This window comes from Gymnoscopelus microlampas (assembly GCF_963454915.1).
Source record: "Gymnoscopelus microlampas genome assembly, chromosome: 12".
NCBI lineage: Eukaryota > Metazoa > Chordata > Actinopteri > Myctophiformes > Myctophidae > Gymnoscopelus > Gymnoscopelus microlampas.
This window is the reverse complement of record NC_139949.1, coordinates 46112108-46127095: the sequence shown is the minus strand read 5'-3', so window position 1 is coordinate 46127095 and position 14988 is coordinate 46112108. Positions and strand designations below refer to the sequence as shown.

The window sequence follows — 14988 nt, the reverse complement described above, 5'->3', positions numbered from 1 at the left end:
CGTATCATTTCTGTTGGAGGTTTTGCATGTCGGACATGGGGGGGAGGAGAAGCTCAGGGTCTCCTTGGCTCCTAACTTTGCTCTTCTGTGCTCCAAGTGCCCAGGGAGCAATCCAGTGACCCCCTATACTCCCCTCTACCCACCTGAGGGGAACCCCAGGCCCATTTATGTTGGGCGGGGATATGCCCTGCCCACACATCCAGGTATATCCCGCTTTGCACCCAGTGTAAACTCTAGACCAGACCCACACCCCATACTCCCCCCTGTCTAGGCACCCAGTAGATACTCGGTTCTGACAGCTCTACACTAACCTCCTCTACACTAACCTCTTTGCACACTCACACTTATTGCCTTCCTAATGTGTTAAAACATCTATTTAATGTTTTTCAAAATCTTGTGTCTACAAGATGACACTGCGCTTGTCCACGAAAAAAATAAATATTCTCGTGTATGTAGGGGAGGAGTTGGGTGGGTAAGGGGAGGGGTGCAGAGAGATTGGTTCATAATGCAAGACATTTTTTTGGGGTGGGGTGTATAGTCAAAGATGAATTTAGTTTGGGCTAAATTTGATCCACAGAGCTATCCAAAACCTTTCAATATTGAAAATATTCTCAACTGACAATATTCTCTGCCACCACCTTCTGAATTACTGCAAATTGTGACTATTAGTTTTGTTGTGTTTTGAGGATATCTTGAAGCCTTGTTCCAGTAAAAAATAAATATAAGTAGTTGGACATTTACTATATAATTAGTTAAACGGGTGACCATTTCAGTGTTTTAATCACAAACAAAATATTGGATTTCACAATTATCTAATTGTATCTCTGCAATTTGGACAAGTCCAATGGATTCCCAGGCGCTTTTTTAGGGTACGGTGCTTTTTTTCATATATGCAAAGTACAGCACCATATTCAATCACACTCACACATGATTGCTGTGTGTGGCAGGGGCAACATGAAGCCATGTCATTAATTAATGGATATATGAATTTATGATTTCAGTAGTAAGAACTTTTTATATACACATCCAAACCAAAGGTGCATAGATTAATTCATTTTAAGAATTGCAGGCCTCAATACAGAGAAGCATTACACAAATGGAATACTGTGATTAGGGGTATGTATGTCTAAAGACATCTCATTTGCAATAAAACTGTACTAGATCTCTCCACACAACCACTGGTTATTGTTTAATAGAATCTTAGGCTATGCAGTAACAGCTTGTTTGACATAAATGTATGTTGTTTTTCTAAATGAGGGAAAGTAGAGGAGTCCACACTACAAAGGTACCATTTCCGCCTAAACTAAAAGTGTGTTTAAAGGACTATATTTCAGTATTTCTTTAGGTAAATTACATTCTGACTCTTTGGTGATGTAGGGTAGACACCTGGTTCATACCTCAGCAAATTTGATGAAGATAAGAGTGAGCATTCTCAAGTTATAGCATTTTTGGTCACCTTTACCCTATTCGGATTAGCCTTTTTCAGAGATTGGGGTAGTTTTAAAGAATAGCCCAAAAAACTAATTTTGCCCAAAAATAAAATTTCACAACAATCCATTTCACTAATGGGAGACCCTAAAGATAAGAAAAAACATGGTTGTGTTTTGTTCTACCTCGGGTAGGGGTATCTCAAAATCTGAGGGCCTCTGCTACAGGACTATATATGCAGTGCTTAATTCGTAAATCATTAGGTGCCGGAGCTCATGAACCCGACTAAGCAACACAGACAGACTACTGAGAGAGATGCACACCAGTGTCACGGTACCGTTATTCTTTGATTCTTTGAGACACACATACGGGTTATCATACGCCATTCCTTCACCGGGTGAAACGACACAGCTTTCACCATTGGAATTGCATTACGGAACGCACACATTGTTACATTTTGTGGGTTTATTTCGTCATAGCGGAACATATGGTGAAGTATCGTAGTGCGGGGGGTCATTGCAACAATCACAGATCTTGTGAAAAATGAAAACGGGACCGCCAAATCAAACTTGAAGAGGAGAGAAAATGTGAATTCTTTGCTCACATGTAATTTCAGCTATTTTATTTGTTTCAATATGTATTGTGTGTTGAGTACTGACATTTAATAATTTTGTATTTGCAACTGTACTAATTGTTTTTGTATGCTTTTTTGTGTCGACCCCAGGAAGACTAGCTGGTTGCCACGGCACCAGCTAATGGGGATCCTTAATAAAATAAAATAAAAATAAAAACACAAAACTATTCTCTGGAACAGTGGTTCTCAAACGTTTTCATGTCAAGGACCCTCATATTAATATGTATTTGGTTGTGCTAGGCGGGACCCCCATACAAGATTTGTGTTGTTAAAATGTTTCAAAAAATATTCCAAACGTTTTTCACGTTTTGTTTTTAAATAGCAGATCGTACATAAGGTTAAAGTGGCTAAACTGATCTTGATGATATTAACTATTTTTTGCAAGGGAACCCCTGGAACCCCCTGGGGGTTCCCCGTCGGACCTCAGTTTGGGAACCACTGCTCAGAGTGTGAAACAGCGGGGTGCTGCTGGGTGTGTGTACGGTACCTGTTCCGTCGGGCGTGGCTCTCACGAAGGTGGGCAGCATCTTGACGGCAGCGCGGCTGTGCGTGTGTTTACCCAGACCCCTCAGCATCTCTCTCCTCAACCGCACACACACCTCCTTCAGCTTCGCCTCTGACAGACACAGCGGCTGCAGATACTCCTCCACCTGGGGGGGGGGGCAGAAAAGAGATGGACATGAAGAGAGAGAGAGGGAAGTATGTATGTACTGTATATGCTATAAGTATAAGTATAGTGTAAAACAAAACAAAAAAGAGAGAGAGATGTAAGACTCTAGGGCAGGGCCCGACAAGCCTAGTGCTTCTCCCTCGCCCCTTTTCAGACTCTTGGACACTGCTAGGATAATAGTGGCGATTTGTAAAATGTACTTTTCTACTTATATACATTATCAAAAAAAAAAATAACTGAACTGAACTGTATGTCACAGTATGATTGGAAAACCAGTCAGATTGAAAAAGGAGCACTCGTTTTCACAGACGGAGACGTGCCGTCTGAAGGTGACAGAATCGTAAATCATCGCCCCAGCCTCGGCAGCTCCGAAACGTCATTTCTCCCCCGCCACGGGGGAGCATGGTACAGTAGGTGAACGCGAGGAAAACAAGCACTCCTTCAATCTGACTGGTTTTCCAATCATATATACATGTTAACACACACACGACATCTGTGTGTGTTAACATGTATAAACAAGGCTCCATTGGCCTTAAAAACAAGGCTCCAAACATCCCAAAACAAACTTGTAAGGCTACTTCTTGGCCTCAATTACAAAACCCATCTAACCCATGCCCATTTTGCTAGGATTGGATGGCTTAGGGTTGAGGACAGAGTACAGCAACTTGCTATGGGCCTGGTCTTCAAGATACACCACAACATTGGGATCCCCCTGTATTTGTCAAAATACTTCCAAAATGTTAATCAAGTCCATGATCATAACACCAGAGGCAGCTCCACAAACCATGTTCAACCCAGATTTGGCACAACAAAGGGAATGAACTCGTTCTCATGCTATTCATCTAAAATGTGGAATGCCCTACCAAAAGGAGTAAAGGAGTGTAAAACCCTACTCACTTTCAAAAATGCCCTAAAGACTTTCAAAAATGCCCTAAAGATACACCTTCAGGAGGCTGCAATTCAAAAATGGCCCCTGTCCAAGTCCTAACCTACCCCATGTCCTAACCTAACCTACCCCCTCCCCCCCCCTCTCTCTTTCTTCTTTTGTACATATTTTTCACCCTTCATACCAGTAACCTGTAAACTGATTGTATGACATTCTGTATAGTAGTGTGTATATCTGTCTGTCTCTTATATGTCATCATGATTTGTGTGCATGGGGATCTCATCTTAAACAAGCTAAGTGCTTAATGAGCTATCCAGTTTAGTAGACCTTGTATTGCGAATTTGTACTTCCATGTACTGTTATGTACTGTCATGTACTGTTCTCATGTCTTACTAAATAAAGTACATCAATCAATCAATCTCTGCATGCGTCAGTCGCAAAGCTTATTGTGGCCAAGGCAGAGATCCACAAAGGAACTCTGCACAGGTCCTACTGGGGATCGAACCCAGGACCTTCTGTGTGTAAAGCAGACGTGATAACCACTACACCATAGAACCTGTTTGAGTCTGCACACCAAATTGTAAAGAGGTTCTTCTAAGGTGTAGTGGGGTTCTCAAGTGGGTCCCGGGGACCCCCAGGGATCCTCCATGGGGCTCCCCAGAGACATTACTGTAAAACTGACTCTCGGACAGAAAGAAAAGAACCGTGGATGGAAAACAAACAATTTACAACCATCACATTACCATGAAACACTAAAGCACAGGTTCTACTGGGGGTCGAACCCAGGATCTTCTGCGTGTAAAGCAGACGTGATAACCACTACACCACAGAACCTGTTCACTGCATGATTTTGGACATGATAGAGTCTACATACCGAATAGCAAAAACAGGTTGTTTGATTTAGTGCAGTGGTTCTCGGGGACCAAGAAGGGTCCTTCATGGGGGTCCCCATTTAAATGACTCTCAGAGAGAGAGCGAACAACGTACAACCATCACATTACAATGAAATACTAAAGGACAGGTTCTACTGGGGGTCGAACCCAGGACCTTCTGCGTGTAAAGCAGACGTGATAACCACTACACCATAGAACCTGTTTGTTGACTGGCTTCAGATGTGATAACAACACTGTAGCATGTTTGAGTCTGCACATCAAATGGCAAACAGGTTCTATGGTGTAATGCAGTGGTTCTCAAAGTGGGGTCCGGGGACCCCAGGGGTCCTTCATGCAGCTCCATGGGGTCCCCAGCAAAATGAATTAAGGATCTTTGTTGAACTGCCTTTCAGACAGAGAAACGTGGACTGAGAACAAACAATCTACAACCATCATGTTACCTTGAAACTCTAAAGCACAGGTTCTACTGGGGATCGAACCCAGGACCTTCTGCGTGTAAAGCAGACGTGATAACCACTACACCATAGAACCTGTTTGTTGACTGGTTTCAAACTCAAGCAAGTAACCATGAGTGCTTTTTTGTTTTCGGGAACATTCCGCTGACTCTGTGTGTGTGGTTCCCAAACTTTTTCATCTCAAGACCCAAAACTGTCTCCCTGGGACCCATACTTACACATAAATAAATAAAATAGGTAAATAAATACAATTCACACATGCATTGCTGGTCCTGTTGCTGTACCAATTCATGTTTTGCTTTTTTCTTTCTTTCTTTTTTTACTTCCCATTACTACAGAATCTGACACAAATTCGGCCATTTAACGCATGCTCTTATCCAGAGTGACTTAGAAAGTGTGCAAGTGACATTTAGGTCTGTCACGATCACAAATTTAAGTACAAGCTTACAACGTGTCACTTTGTGACACGTTGTAAGCTTGTAGATCTGCTATTTCTCCTTTTTTTATATTTGAAAATGTGTGAACATTTTTCAACATGGAGACGATTCTGACGATTATGCAAAAAATAATCACAATTATCTCAAATAATTGCGATTAGACAATTATGTAATAATTGTGACAGGCCTAGTGACATTGTGACCCTCATCAACAGACAACACAGTGGGCAGGCAAGCAATCAGATTCTTGACCCCAGTCAGCCACTAGATGGCGCTAATGTCAACTTCATCTGAAAGAGGTGCGATGAGGCGAGTGTGTGCCAGCGTCTGACATCTTCTGTAGGAAGTGGTATTGTTTGGCTGTTGAGACATTTCAACACATATTGCACTCTGGAGACTGTAGATACAATGTTCAGCTGTAGATGGACTGTTTTCCTGTTTCCTCACGAGGTGGAAAAATAAACGCAACAAAGAAGTGTGTTCAAGTCCAAAACAATCACACATACATTTTAAACCATCTTTTAAAGCATTGGTTCTCAACCTTTTAAGGCCACAACCCCCCCCCCCCCCCCCCAAAAAAAAAATATATATAATATGTGAACTGGGGACCCCCCCTGCTCTGACAAGAACTCAAGGAGTTGAGGCATTACATTTAGTTTGACTCGGTTCCACAAATAAATATTGTGAAAATAGCCGATCTACAAGCTCACAACGCGTCACGTTGGGGCGTTGTGGGCTTGTATTTTCACAATATTTGCCACTTTCTTATATTATTTGACAATTTGGCCAGTGTTTGACCAGTTTTTGTAGTATAGTTTGTTGATTACTTTAGATGCAGTAATGGTATTTTTTCATTTCATCTCATTTCTTTTTTGTATTAAAAAGGTCTTAAAAGTCCTTAAATTGTCACTTTACTCATCTGGGGACCCCCCCCCCGCCAAAATCATGCAGGGACCTCCCTAGGAGTCCCAACCCACAGGTTGAGAACCACTGCTTTAAAGCAGATGATTATTTTGACCATAACATGCAAACTAACAACATTGCAGTGTTTGGAGTCAGCTGCTATTTACTTGAAAGAACTGAAATAGAGGAATATAAATCCTGCTGGTTAGACAGACAGACAGACAGACAGACAGATATCTCAAACACACAGTTTACATAATACCCCACATATTATAACTTTTATTAGCTACTTGTATTATACCTTGCATTTTATTACATTAGTACAGTTTGGCAGAGTACGCCACGCTGACGTTTCCCGGCACATACTTGCATGAGCATGTGACAAACACAACCTCTTGAATCTTGAGACAAGTTTCAGCATAGCATCGTTTTGCAATAGACCCGTTTGTTCACAATTGTAAGGTCGTGTAAGGCATTGGTTCTCAAACTTTTTCATGTCAAGGACCCCCAAATTGATACTTATTAGCCCGCGGACCCCCATTTGAAAAGATATGCCAGGGAAAAGATTTTTTTACGGCTCTAGCAGTGATTCTCAACCATTTTAATTTCAAGGACCCCCAGTTTGACATGCATTAGGGCTACAGACCCCCATTTACTGGCATTTCTATCACTTGGACCGCAATTTATATTGTAAAATCTATGTCAAAACGGGTCCATTTGGTTCCATTTGTACACTCTCAGAGTTACAGACCCATAAGGGTGCATTTGGTGCCTAATCTATCATTTAGCTGGGGACCCCCTGGAACTCCCTCAAGGACTCCTGGGGGTCCCCGGACCCCACTTTGAGAACCAATGGTGTAAGGTGCTTTCGTTTTAGGATTGTGGTACAAATTGTCGCACAACTTTCTTTTAACCACAAAATGGAACATAAAATATGATTTGAATCTGCATGGTTTCCTGCACAAGTGCTGACATTGTTTTTTTTACCATTGAGATAATAGAGCCGGCCTGCTTGCTCAGGGGATAAATTGAATCTTGACCAGCAGGTCAACATTTTCCATTGGTTCTTAAAAGTGGGGTCCGGGGACCCCCGAGAGGACCTTGGGGGGGTTCCAGGGGGTCCCGAGCCCAGCAAAATGTGTTAATAGCAATCATTTTAACCCCTTTATCCATATTTTAATATGGATAGCATCACTTTGTGCCACACTGCCAGCTTGTACATCTGCAATTTTTGAACATTTATCAAAAGTCGTGAAAGCGTCTCAAAAATCTTGAATAACTTTAACATTTTTTTACACAAATGTTCTCTTCTGGGGGTCCTTGGCACAAAACTTTTTCAGATGGGGGGCCGTGGCCAAATATATATCAATTTGGGGTCCAATTGGCATGAGAGTTTGAGAACTACGCAGTGGTGGAAAAGGTACTCAAATTCTTTACATAAGTAAAAGTACCAATACTGCAATATAGAAGTACTCTGTTACAAGTAAAATAATTAAAGAATTAAAAATGTACTTGAGTAAAAGTACAAAAGTATTGGCATCAAAATGTAATAAAGTACCAAAAGTAAAAGTACTAAAATGTTTGAAAATAGCAGATCTACAAGCTCACAACGCGTCGCATCTCGACGCGTTGTGAGCTTGTAGATCGTGTGAGCTGTTGGATACCGTTGACCTCATAAACGCAGAGTACCCTGTCACTTCCCCTCTCTAACCTCCACTTCCTGTCTCTCTACATGCTCTTATCTAAATGAAAAACCATCTCTGAGAGGAGAATAAAAGCGTCATGGGATCAAACAAACCCATTCATTCTGTTGCATCCCTATTCTGGGGGGGGGAACATAAGCCGAAAATAGCAGATCTACAAGCTCACAACGCGTCACAGACGCGTTGTGAGCTTGTAGATCCGCTGTTTTCGGCAAAGAGGTTTGGTGTACAGGGAAAAAAAGAGTTCCCGAGCCGAAGGTCAAGTTTACAAAGGGTTGAAGTGGTTAAATGTCTGGAAATACACATTTACAGTAACATGAATCCAAAATGTAGTGGGGGTCCCCGCTTCAACTCTCTCTCAGCTAAGGGGTCCTTGGCCTGCAAAACACATTAGACCGTGACCTCATGGATTTGTTTTAAATTCAAGACACCGAATGCAGCTCAAATGTATTTACCCATTCAATCCGGCAACGCATCTGTGTCACTTTAGATGTCTTTGGCTATTCAAAAATAGCTCTACAAATCTACAAACATGAGCTTGTAGATCTGCTATTTTTGAAAAATAAATCGTGAAAATGCGTGGACATTTTTGAATGTATATATATACATTTGTAACTCAAATCTTTGCTTCTGGGGGTCCCTGGGACATATCATTTTGGGTGGTCCTTGACATAAAAAAAAAATAACAACATAAGTTTTTTCTTTTTTTAAACTGTTAGGATTCAGAAGACATTTTGTAGAATCCCCCAGAAGCAAAGATTTGAGTTAAAAAAAAAGTTGCATTAAAAAACATGTATATTCAAAGATGTGCACACATTTTCACGATTTTTGAAAATAATATGCAGATCTCGTGCGGCTCGTATGAGCTTGTATATCTGCTATCATTTGAATAGCCCAAAGTATAAAATAATGGTTATACTGTAGCTATAATAAATCTAAAATGACACGGTATGTGTTCCAGGTCTTAATGGCTTCATATAGCTCATATTAATAACTTTTTCTCTCAGCTACAGTACTTTTCCACAGACGTGTCTGATCAGGCCTCGTCTTGTCTTGGTTCTGTCCGACTGTATATTTTCTATTGTTCCTTTACTACGTCTTACTTTCTCCTCTCTCTCTCTCTCTTACACGTTTCCTCTCCTCTTCTCTCACTGTGAGTCTATCCACCAGCCTCTTTGTGTTTTTTTTTATTTATTGTGCATAAAGATGTTTCCCCTCAATTCTGCAGGAATTCCATCTCTCTCACTCTACTCTGTCTCTATGCCTGTCCACGCCCTCTCTCTCCTCCACCACCTCTCTCTCTCTCTCTCTCTCTCTCTCTCTCTCTCTCTCTCTCTCTCTCTCTCTCTCTTGCCCTCAGTGGTGGAAAAAGTACTCAAATGTAAAAGTATCAATACTGCAAAGTAGAAGTACTCTGTTAGTGAAAGTGAAAGTCCGGAATTCAAAAATACAAAAGTATTAGTACTAAAATGTTTGAAAATAGTAGATTTACAAGCTCACAACGCGTCGCATCGCGACGCGTTGTGAGCTTGTAGATCGGCTATTTTCAAATAGCCTGGGTATAAAATAGGGCTGAAGTGGTTAATGTATGTTTTATAATGTAATAATTTATATCTGCAAAGTAACTAGTAGCTAAAGCTTTTAAATAATTGTAGTGGAGTAAAAGTACAATATTTGCCTCTTGAGATGTAGTGGGGTAGAAGTAAAAGTATAGACAATTGGAGTACTCAAAATTGTACTTAAGTACAGTACTTGAGTAAATGTACTTAGTTACTTTCCACCACTGCTTGCCCTCTATTGTAGCATGTACAGTATCTCTCTCACTCCTCCCCCCCTCTCTCTCTCTCTCTCTCTCTCTCTCTCAGGTACAGTATATTATATCTTGTCTTGTCTCTGCATGCTGGGTCCCAGCAGAGGGGGGCGTGGGCCGTGGCGTGGGCCCACCAGCATGCCTCAGTCATGACTGCAGGCTTTTTTTCTTAAAGGGACACGTCATCATTTCTGGATTTATTTGACAAAATGAAATTATGTTGGTGTACACGTATAGAGGTAAAGACACACTTACACCTACTCTATTTGGTTTTACCCCAAAACCAATGTCTCAAGATGAATTTCAAAATATCAACCTACTACCAGTATACTAAAATTATTATTTTTTGACTTACTAATACATTAACATTATATTTGGAAATTAATAGACAATTGTAAAAAATATTCATTTGAGAAAATATATTTGAAGTACCCAATGTATAAATATATTCTTACAATATATTTGTCCCAAACATATGCTCACTTATATTCTTTACACAATTGCTTGCATAAAAAGTGAAATATACTGATAGATTTAGTGATCCTGTCTCCTGATCAACCCCCTAGAGATGACTATATACAGCTGCAATTTACACATGGTTGAACTGTACCCGAGACATAGTCATCCAAAAGAAGGGAGAGGCTTTGTTATGGTGCAAAACAGGCTCTGTGAGACATACGTCACACTATTCTCACACTATTATGACTAATTCTCAGGGCTGACTGCTCTCATTATCACCAATTATGACAGAATGAATGGGGATTTCAACATTCACATACAGTAAAGAACAGTGCTGTCTCTAAGGCTATGGAATGCATGAATTTATATACATATATTCATAAAATATTATTATTATCCCTTGAAAGTGGAGTATTTCCTGGTGCCTTTAAAACTGCTGTTGTAGATGGTGTATTTGTTGTGAAACATTGACTAAAGAAACCTAACAACACTAGCTTCCCTATTCTGGGTGCGAGCCTTTGGGTAAAATAGCTGATCTACAAGCTCACAATGCGTTGCAAGGCGATGTGTTGTGAGCTTATAGATTGGCTATTCTGACGAAGATATTTGTTGTACAGGGAAAAGGAGAAGGCCTATAATAGACCACTGGGGGACACCAGTCAACTAAGTATATAGGATTCAACTGGTTATTGCTTTTTTTTCTTTCTTTTTTTTTTGAATTTCTTCATAATTACATGTCTCAAATAGAGAAGTGAAAAGTGATTAAACTTTTGTCCCCTTTGCCTCAAACTACCATCCCCTCCAAACAGCCAGTGCTCTGTCATATCAAAGATTGTTAATTTAGGAATATACACCATCCCAATTAGAGCCACTAGAGGTGACATGGTACACAGATCCTACACATGGTCTTCTAAGTGGGCGCCGGCCTCTGATGGCAAATCTCACGAACGTCCAATGTTTTCTGTTTACTGGTGCTAGATCCCACGAGAGTGTGTTTCTGGGACAGAGAAATGTGGATAATAAAGTTGTTTTTTTCCTGATTTGTCTCTCTGAAAAAGGCCATTTTAGTTTCAAAATGTTCTGAATATTGTGTGGCTTCACTGGCTTGTGATGATCGGGTCCAATATTTAGTTCAGTGACCATGGGGCTAAAGAATGGTTCAGAAGGTGTGTTCACGTTCACTCTCCCATTGAAATGAATAGACTCCAACCTGCTTCCACTCTCCTAAAAAGGCGTCCGCCCATGTCACACAGATACGGGAAGTAAACCGGAGATGGTGGGTCTTGCTATTTCCGTCTTGGGTCATATCCAGTCCAACTGGAATAGATCCAGGTCATGTGGTGAACTGGGAGATCTGGGCGATCTGGGAGCACCCACCACACCTCAGGCATGAAACCAGCTGCTCTATTGTCTTTAATGGTCAGTCGGTTGCTCTGGTATCACAGCCTTCAGCAACGGGTGTCGTTTTTATACAAAAAGTAGATGATCCTGTAATTTCACTTACAAATGAACCACTTAGCCCCTATATACACTTAGTTGACCCACCCAGTGGGTCTGACTTGACTTGCCCTCCTCCTTTTCCCCCTCTGTCTACACCAAATATAATATATATTTGTATAAATATTGTATTATATAAATATAAATCGTATTTTAAGGTTTTCAGAAAAGAAGGGATACAAAAAATCACTTAAATCTGCTTAAGTCATCTCTTTGACTTAGGCAATTATATCTGCCTAACTCTACTCTACCTAACACTGCTGACTCATCCTGCCTTGCTTGTTACATCAAAAATCATATCTTGTTACACCAAAAATCATATCTGCCTAAAGTCATCTCTTTGACTTAAGCGGCCTATACGGCAGATAGTGATTTTGCAATGTAACAAGCATTCTGATAGGCTTCGCACAGTAGTGTGTTCTAGGTTTTTTCGGAGGGTATACGATACGATACGATGCGCGTGGTCGTGGGTATACGCTCTCACGTTTTCAATGGATGAAATGGTTATTAGACTGTATACGCGTATACAGCGTATAACGGTAGAACACACCACTGGCTTCGCAGGCAAAAGGGCAGGATGAATCAGCAGTGTTAGGTAGAATAGAGTTAGGCAGAAATCACAATTTGGGCAAAATATGACTTAGGCAATTATGCTAACGATTAGTGTGTGTGTGTGTGTGTGTGTGTGTGTGTGTGTGTGTGTGTGTGTGCGTGTGTGTGTAAATGGTACATTTATATAGCACTTTTATCCAAAGCACTTTACATAGATTGAGCATTACATTCACACACACATTCATATACCGATGGCAGAGGAAACCATGCAAGGCTTGCTCAAGGACACTTCGACACTAACTTTAGGGGTGCATGGGATCGAACTCGGAACCTTGCAGTTGCCATCCGGCAGCTCTACCCCTGAGCCACTACGGCCTCTGCGTATGTGTGTGTGTGTGTTCGACCGCCCCATGGTGCAGCAGAGAGGACGGGCTGATGTTTGGGATGCAGGACAAGGCAAGGGACTCACTCACCTTGCTGAGGGTGTCGGGTGGGATGCCGTCCAGCAGGCCCGGGATGTCGCATCCAGCCCCCAGCTTGGGCGTCTTGCAGCAGGCATGGTTGGTCTGAACGTTGGCCTCCATGGAGTTCATCTCTGGTCCCACAGATAACAGATTAGTCATTACATTGCACTTATCTGGACATCTACTTATAACCAGTTGAACCAGAATGCAGGCTATACAGTATTTTGGTGTTTGTCTAAATAGTTGACCAGCTGCATGTCATGTAACTAAGGACACACGGCACTATAGGGCAGTGGTTCTCAAAGTGGGGTCCGGGGACTCCCATGGGTCCTTGAGGGGGGTCCGGGGGTCCTCGACAAAAGCAGTTAAAATAGCATTTGACCCTATATATATACATTGGTTATTTTTAAATCTTGTAGATCTGTTATTTTCAACAACACAAATGTAGAATGGGGGTCCAAAAATATCGGCACAACATATTTGCGGATGGGGGTCCGTGGCCAAATGCATATTAATTTGGGGGTCCTTCGCATGAAAAAGTTTGAGAACCACTGGTCTAAATAAGACTGGTTGCTTGTCATGAATAGGAGGACAGACTGGAGGGTGTGAGGTATCATTTAGCGGGAAACAAAATATAATTTGGTCATAATTCAACTTCTTCTTTTTAACTATTTCTTCATAGTAGCCTACTGCAGTGGTTCTCAAACCTTTTCATGTCAAGGACCCCCAAATTGATATGTATTTGGCAGATGTTTTCAGACCCCCATCTGAAAATATATTTTGTGCCAGGGACCCCCAGAAGATAAGATTTATGTAAAATAATTATTCAAAATGTTCGATATTTTTTTAGAAATGTTCAAAAATAGCAGATGTACAAGCTTGCAGCTTGCAGATCTGCTATTTTTGAATAGCCAACGTATAGAATGAACGGATAAAGTGATTAAAATGATTGTGATGCTTTTGCTGGGGACCCCCCTCCCCAAGGACCCCACTTTGAGAACCACTGGCCAACATGTGTTTAAAATAAAACATGCTTTTTAAAAGTGTTAAAGAGACAGCAGTGTCTCTACATGCTGAGTAGAAATAGAAGATAAGGATTCTGACATATTGTACAGATAAAGAAAAAAGAAAAAGAAAAACAGTAATGGCATCTTTTTATATAATTTGACTGGTATAGCCTAGTATGTGGCATCTATAACTGTGGCATTCATTCATAGTCCTTGTGGTCTGTCTTGGTAGGTATGAATTTGTCTTGAGTTTACAGCTTTTCACCCATAATAAACTATACACACTAAACCGGTAAGTATAGGTTTACCTCACAGAAAGAACAGCTCGTCACATACCATATACAGTTGTCACTCATCTGTGTCACTCGCACACACAATACATAGCCATACCTCCAAGACGGTCATCTGTCATGACCGTCATGGATTAACCTTGTGTTTGCTTTGTCTCCAATTTTATCTACATAAACGATCATATTTCAAATATAAAGTGCTTACCTCATGGCCATGGATGTTACAATTATGTTCGGTTCCTCAGAAGTACCTGTATCTTCCGTATTGTTCAATAAAAAGCATTTTAATCCGATCGGTGGCCATCGGAAAAAATGGCCACCAATCGGATTAAAATGCTTTTTTATTAACAATACGGAATATACGGGTAGTTTTGAGAAACCGAACATAATTCTAACATCCGCGGCCATGAGATAAGCACTTTATATTTGAAATGTGAACGTTTATGTAGATGTAGGGGCCGTAAATGGAGTAAGAGTAAACACCAGGTTGAAGTTCATCCATGACTGTCATATTTCAGGGCTAGAATTTGTCTTCAGTTTAGAGCGTTTCACCAATAATAATAAAATAAAACCGGTGGATAGCGATAGCTGAGCTACACCTCACAGAAAGAACATCTCGTGATATGATATACAATACATACAATTGTCACTCACACACATGCAGGCTACTGTACCAAGACAGCCCTTCACACAAGGGATAAAATATAATTCTGGAACTTCAAAATTCAACTAATTCAACCGAAAGTGCCATAAGGTGAAGACAAAATAAAAACAGGTGTTAACACTTACCTTAATGTTTCACCTTGGCTTTACGTCTTGAGGGCGAGATATGGATTCTAGACTGACTGGAAGCAACTTCCTTAAATACTGTAGCAGTAACAATGGCAGGGTTTGGGACGG

The 14988-nt window shown here is 40.9% G+C and overlaps 1 protein-coding gene across 1 annotated transcript in view; it reads right to left on the bottom strand.

The window, feature by feature from the left end:
* Positions 1–14988, bottom strand: part of LOC311057777 (hexokinase-4-like) — a 58075-nt gene extending 43087 nt beyond the window's left edge. Inside the window, exons 1-3 of the mRNA XM_084074860.1 lie at positions 14878–14988; positions 12801–12922; positions 2550–2712 (exon numbers count right to left, since the gene is read on the bottom strand). Of these exons, the coding sequence (XP_083930986.1) occupies positions 2550–2712; positions 12801–12920 (283 nt within the window). The 5' untranslated portion in view covers positions 12921–12922; positions 14878–14988. The remainder of the gene's footprint in view (positions 1–2549; positions 2713–12800; positions 12923–14877) is intronic.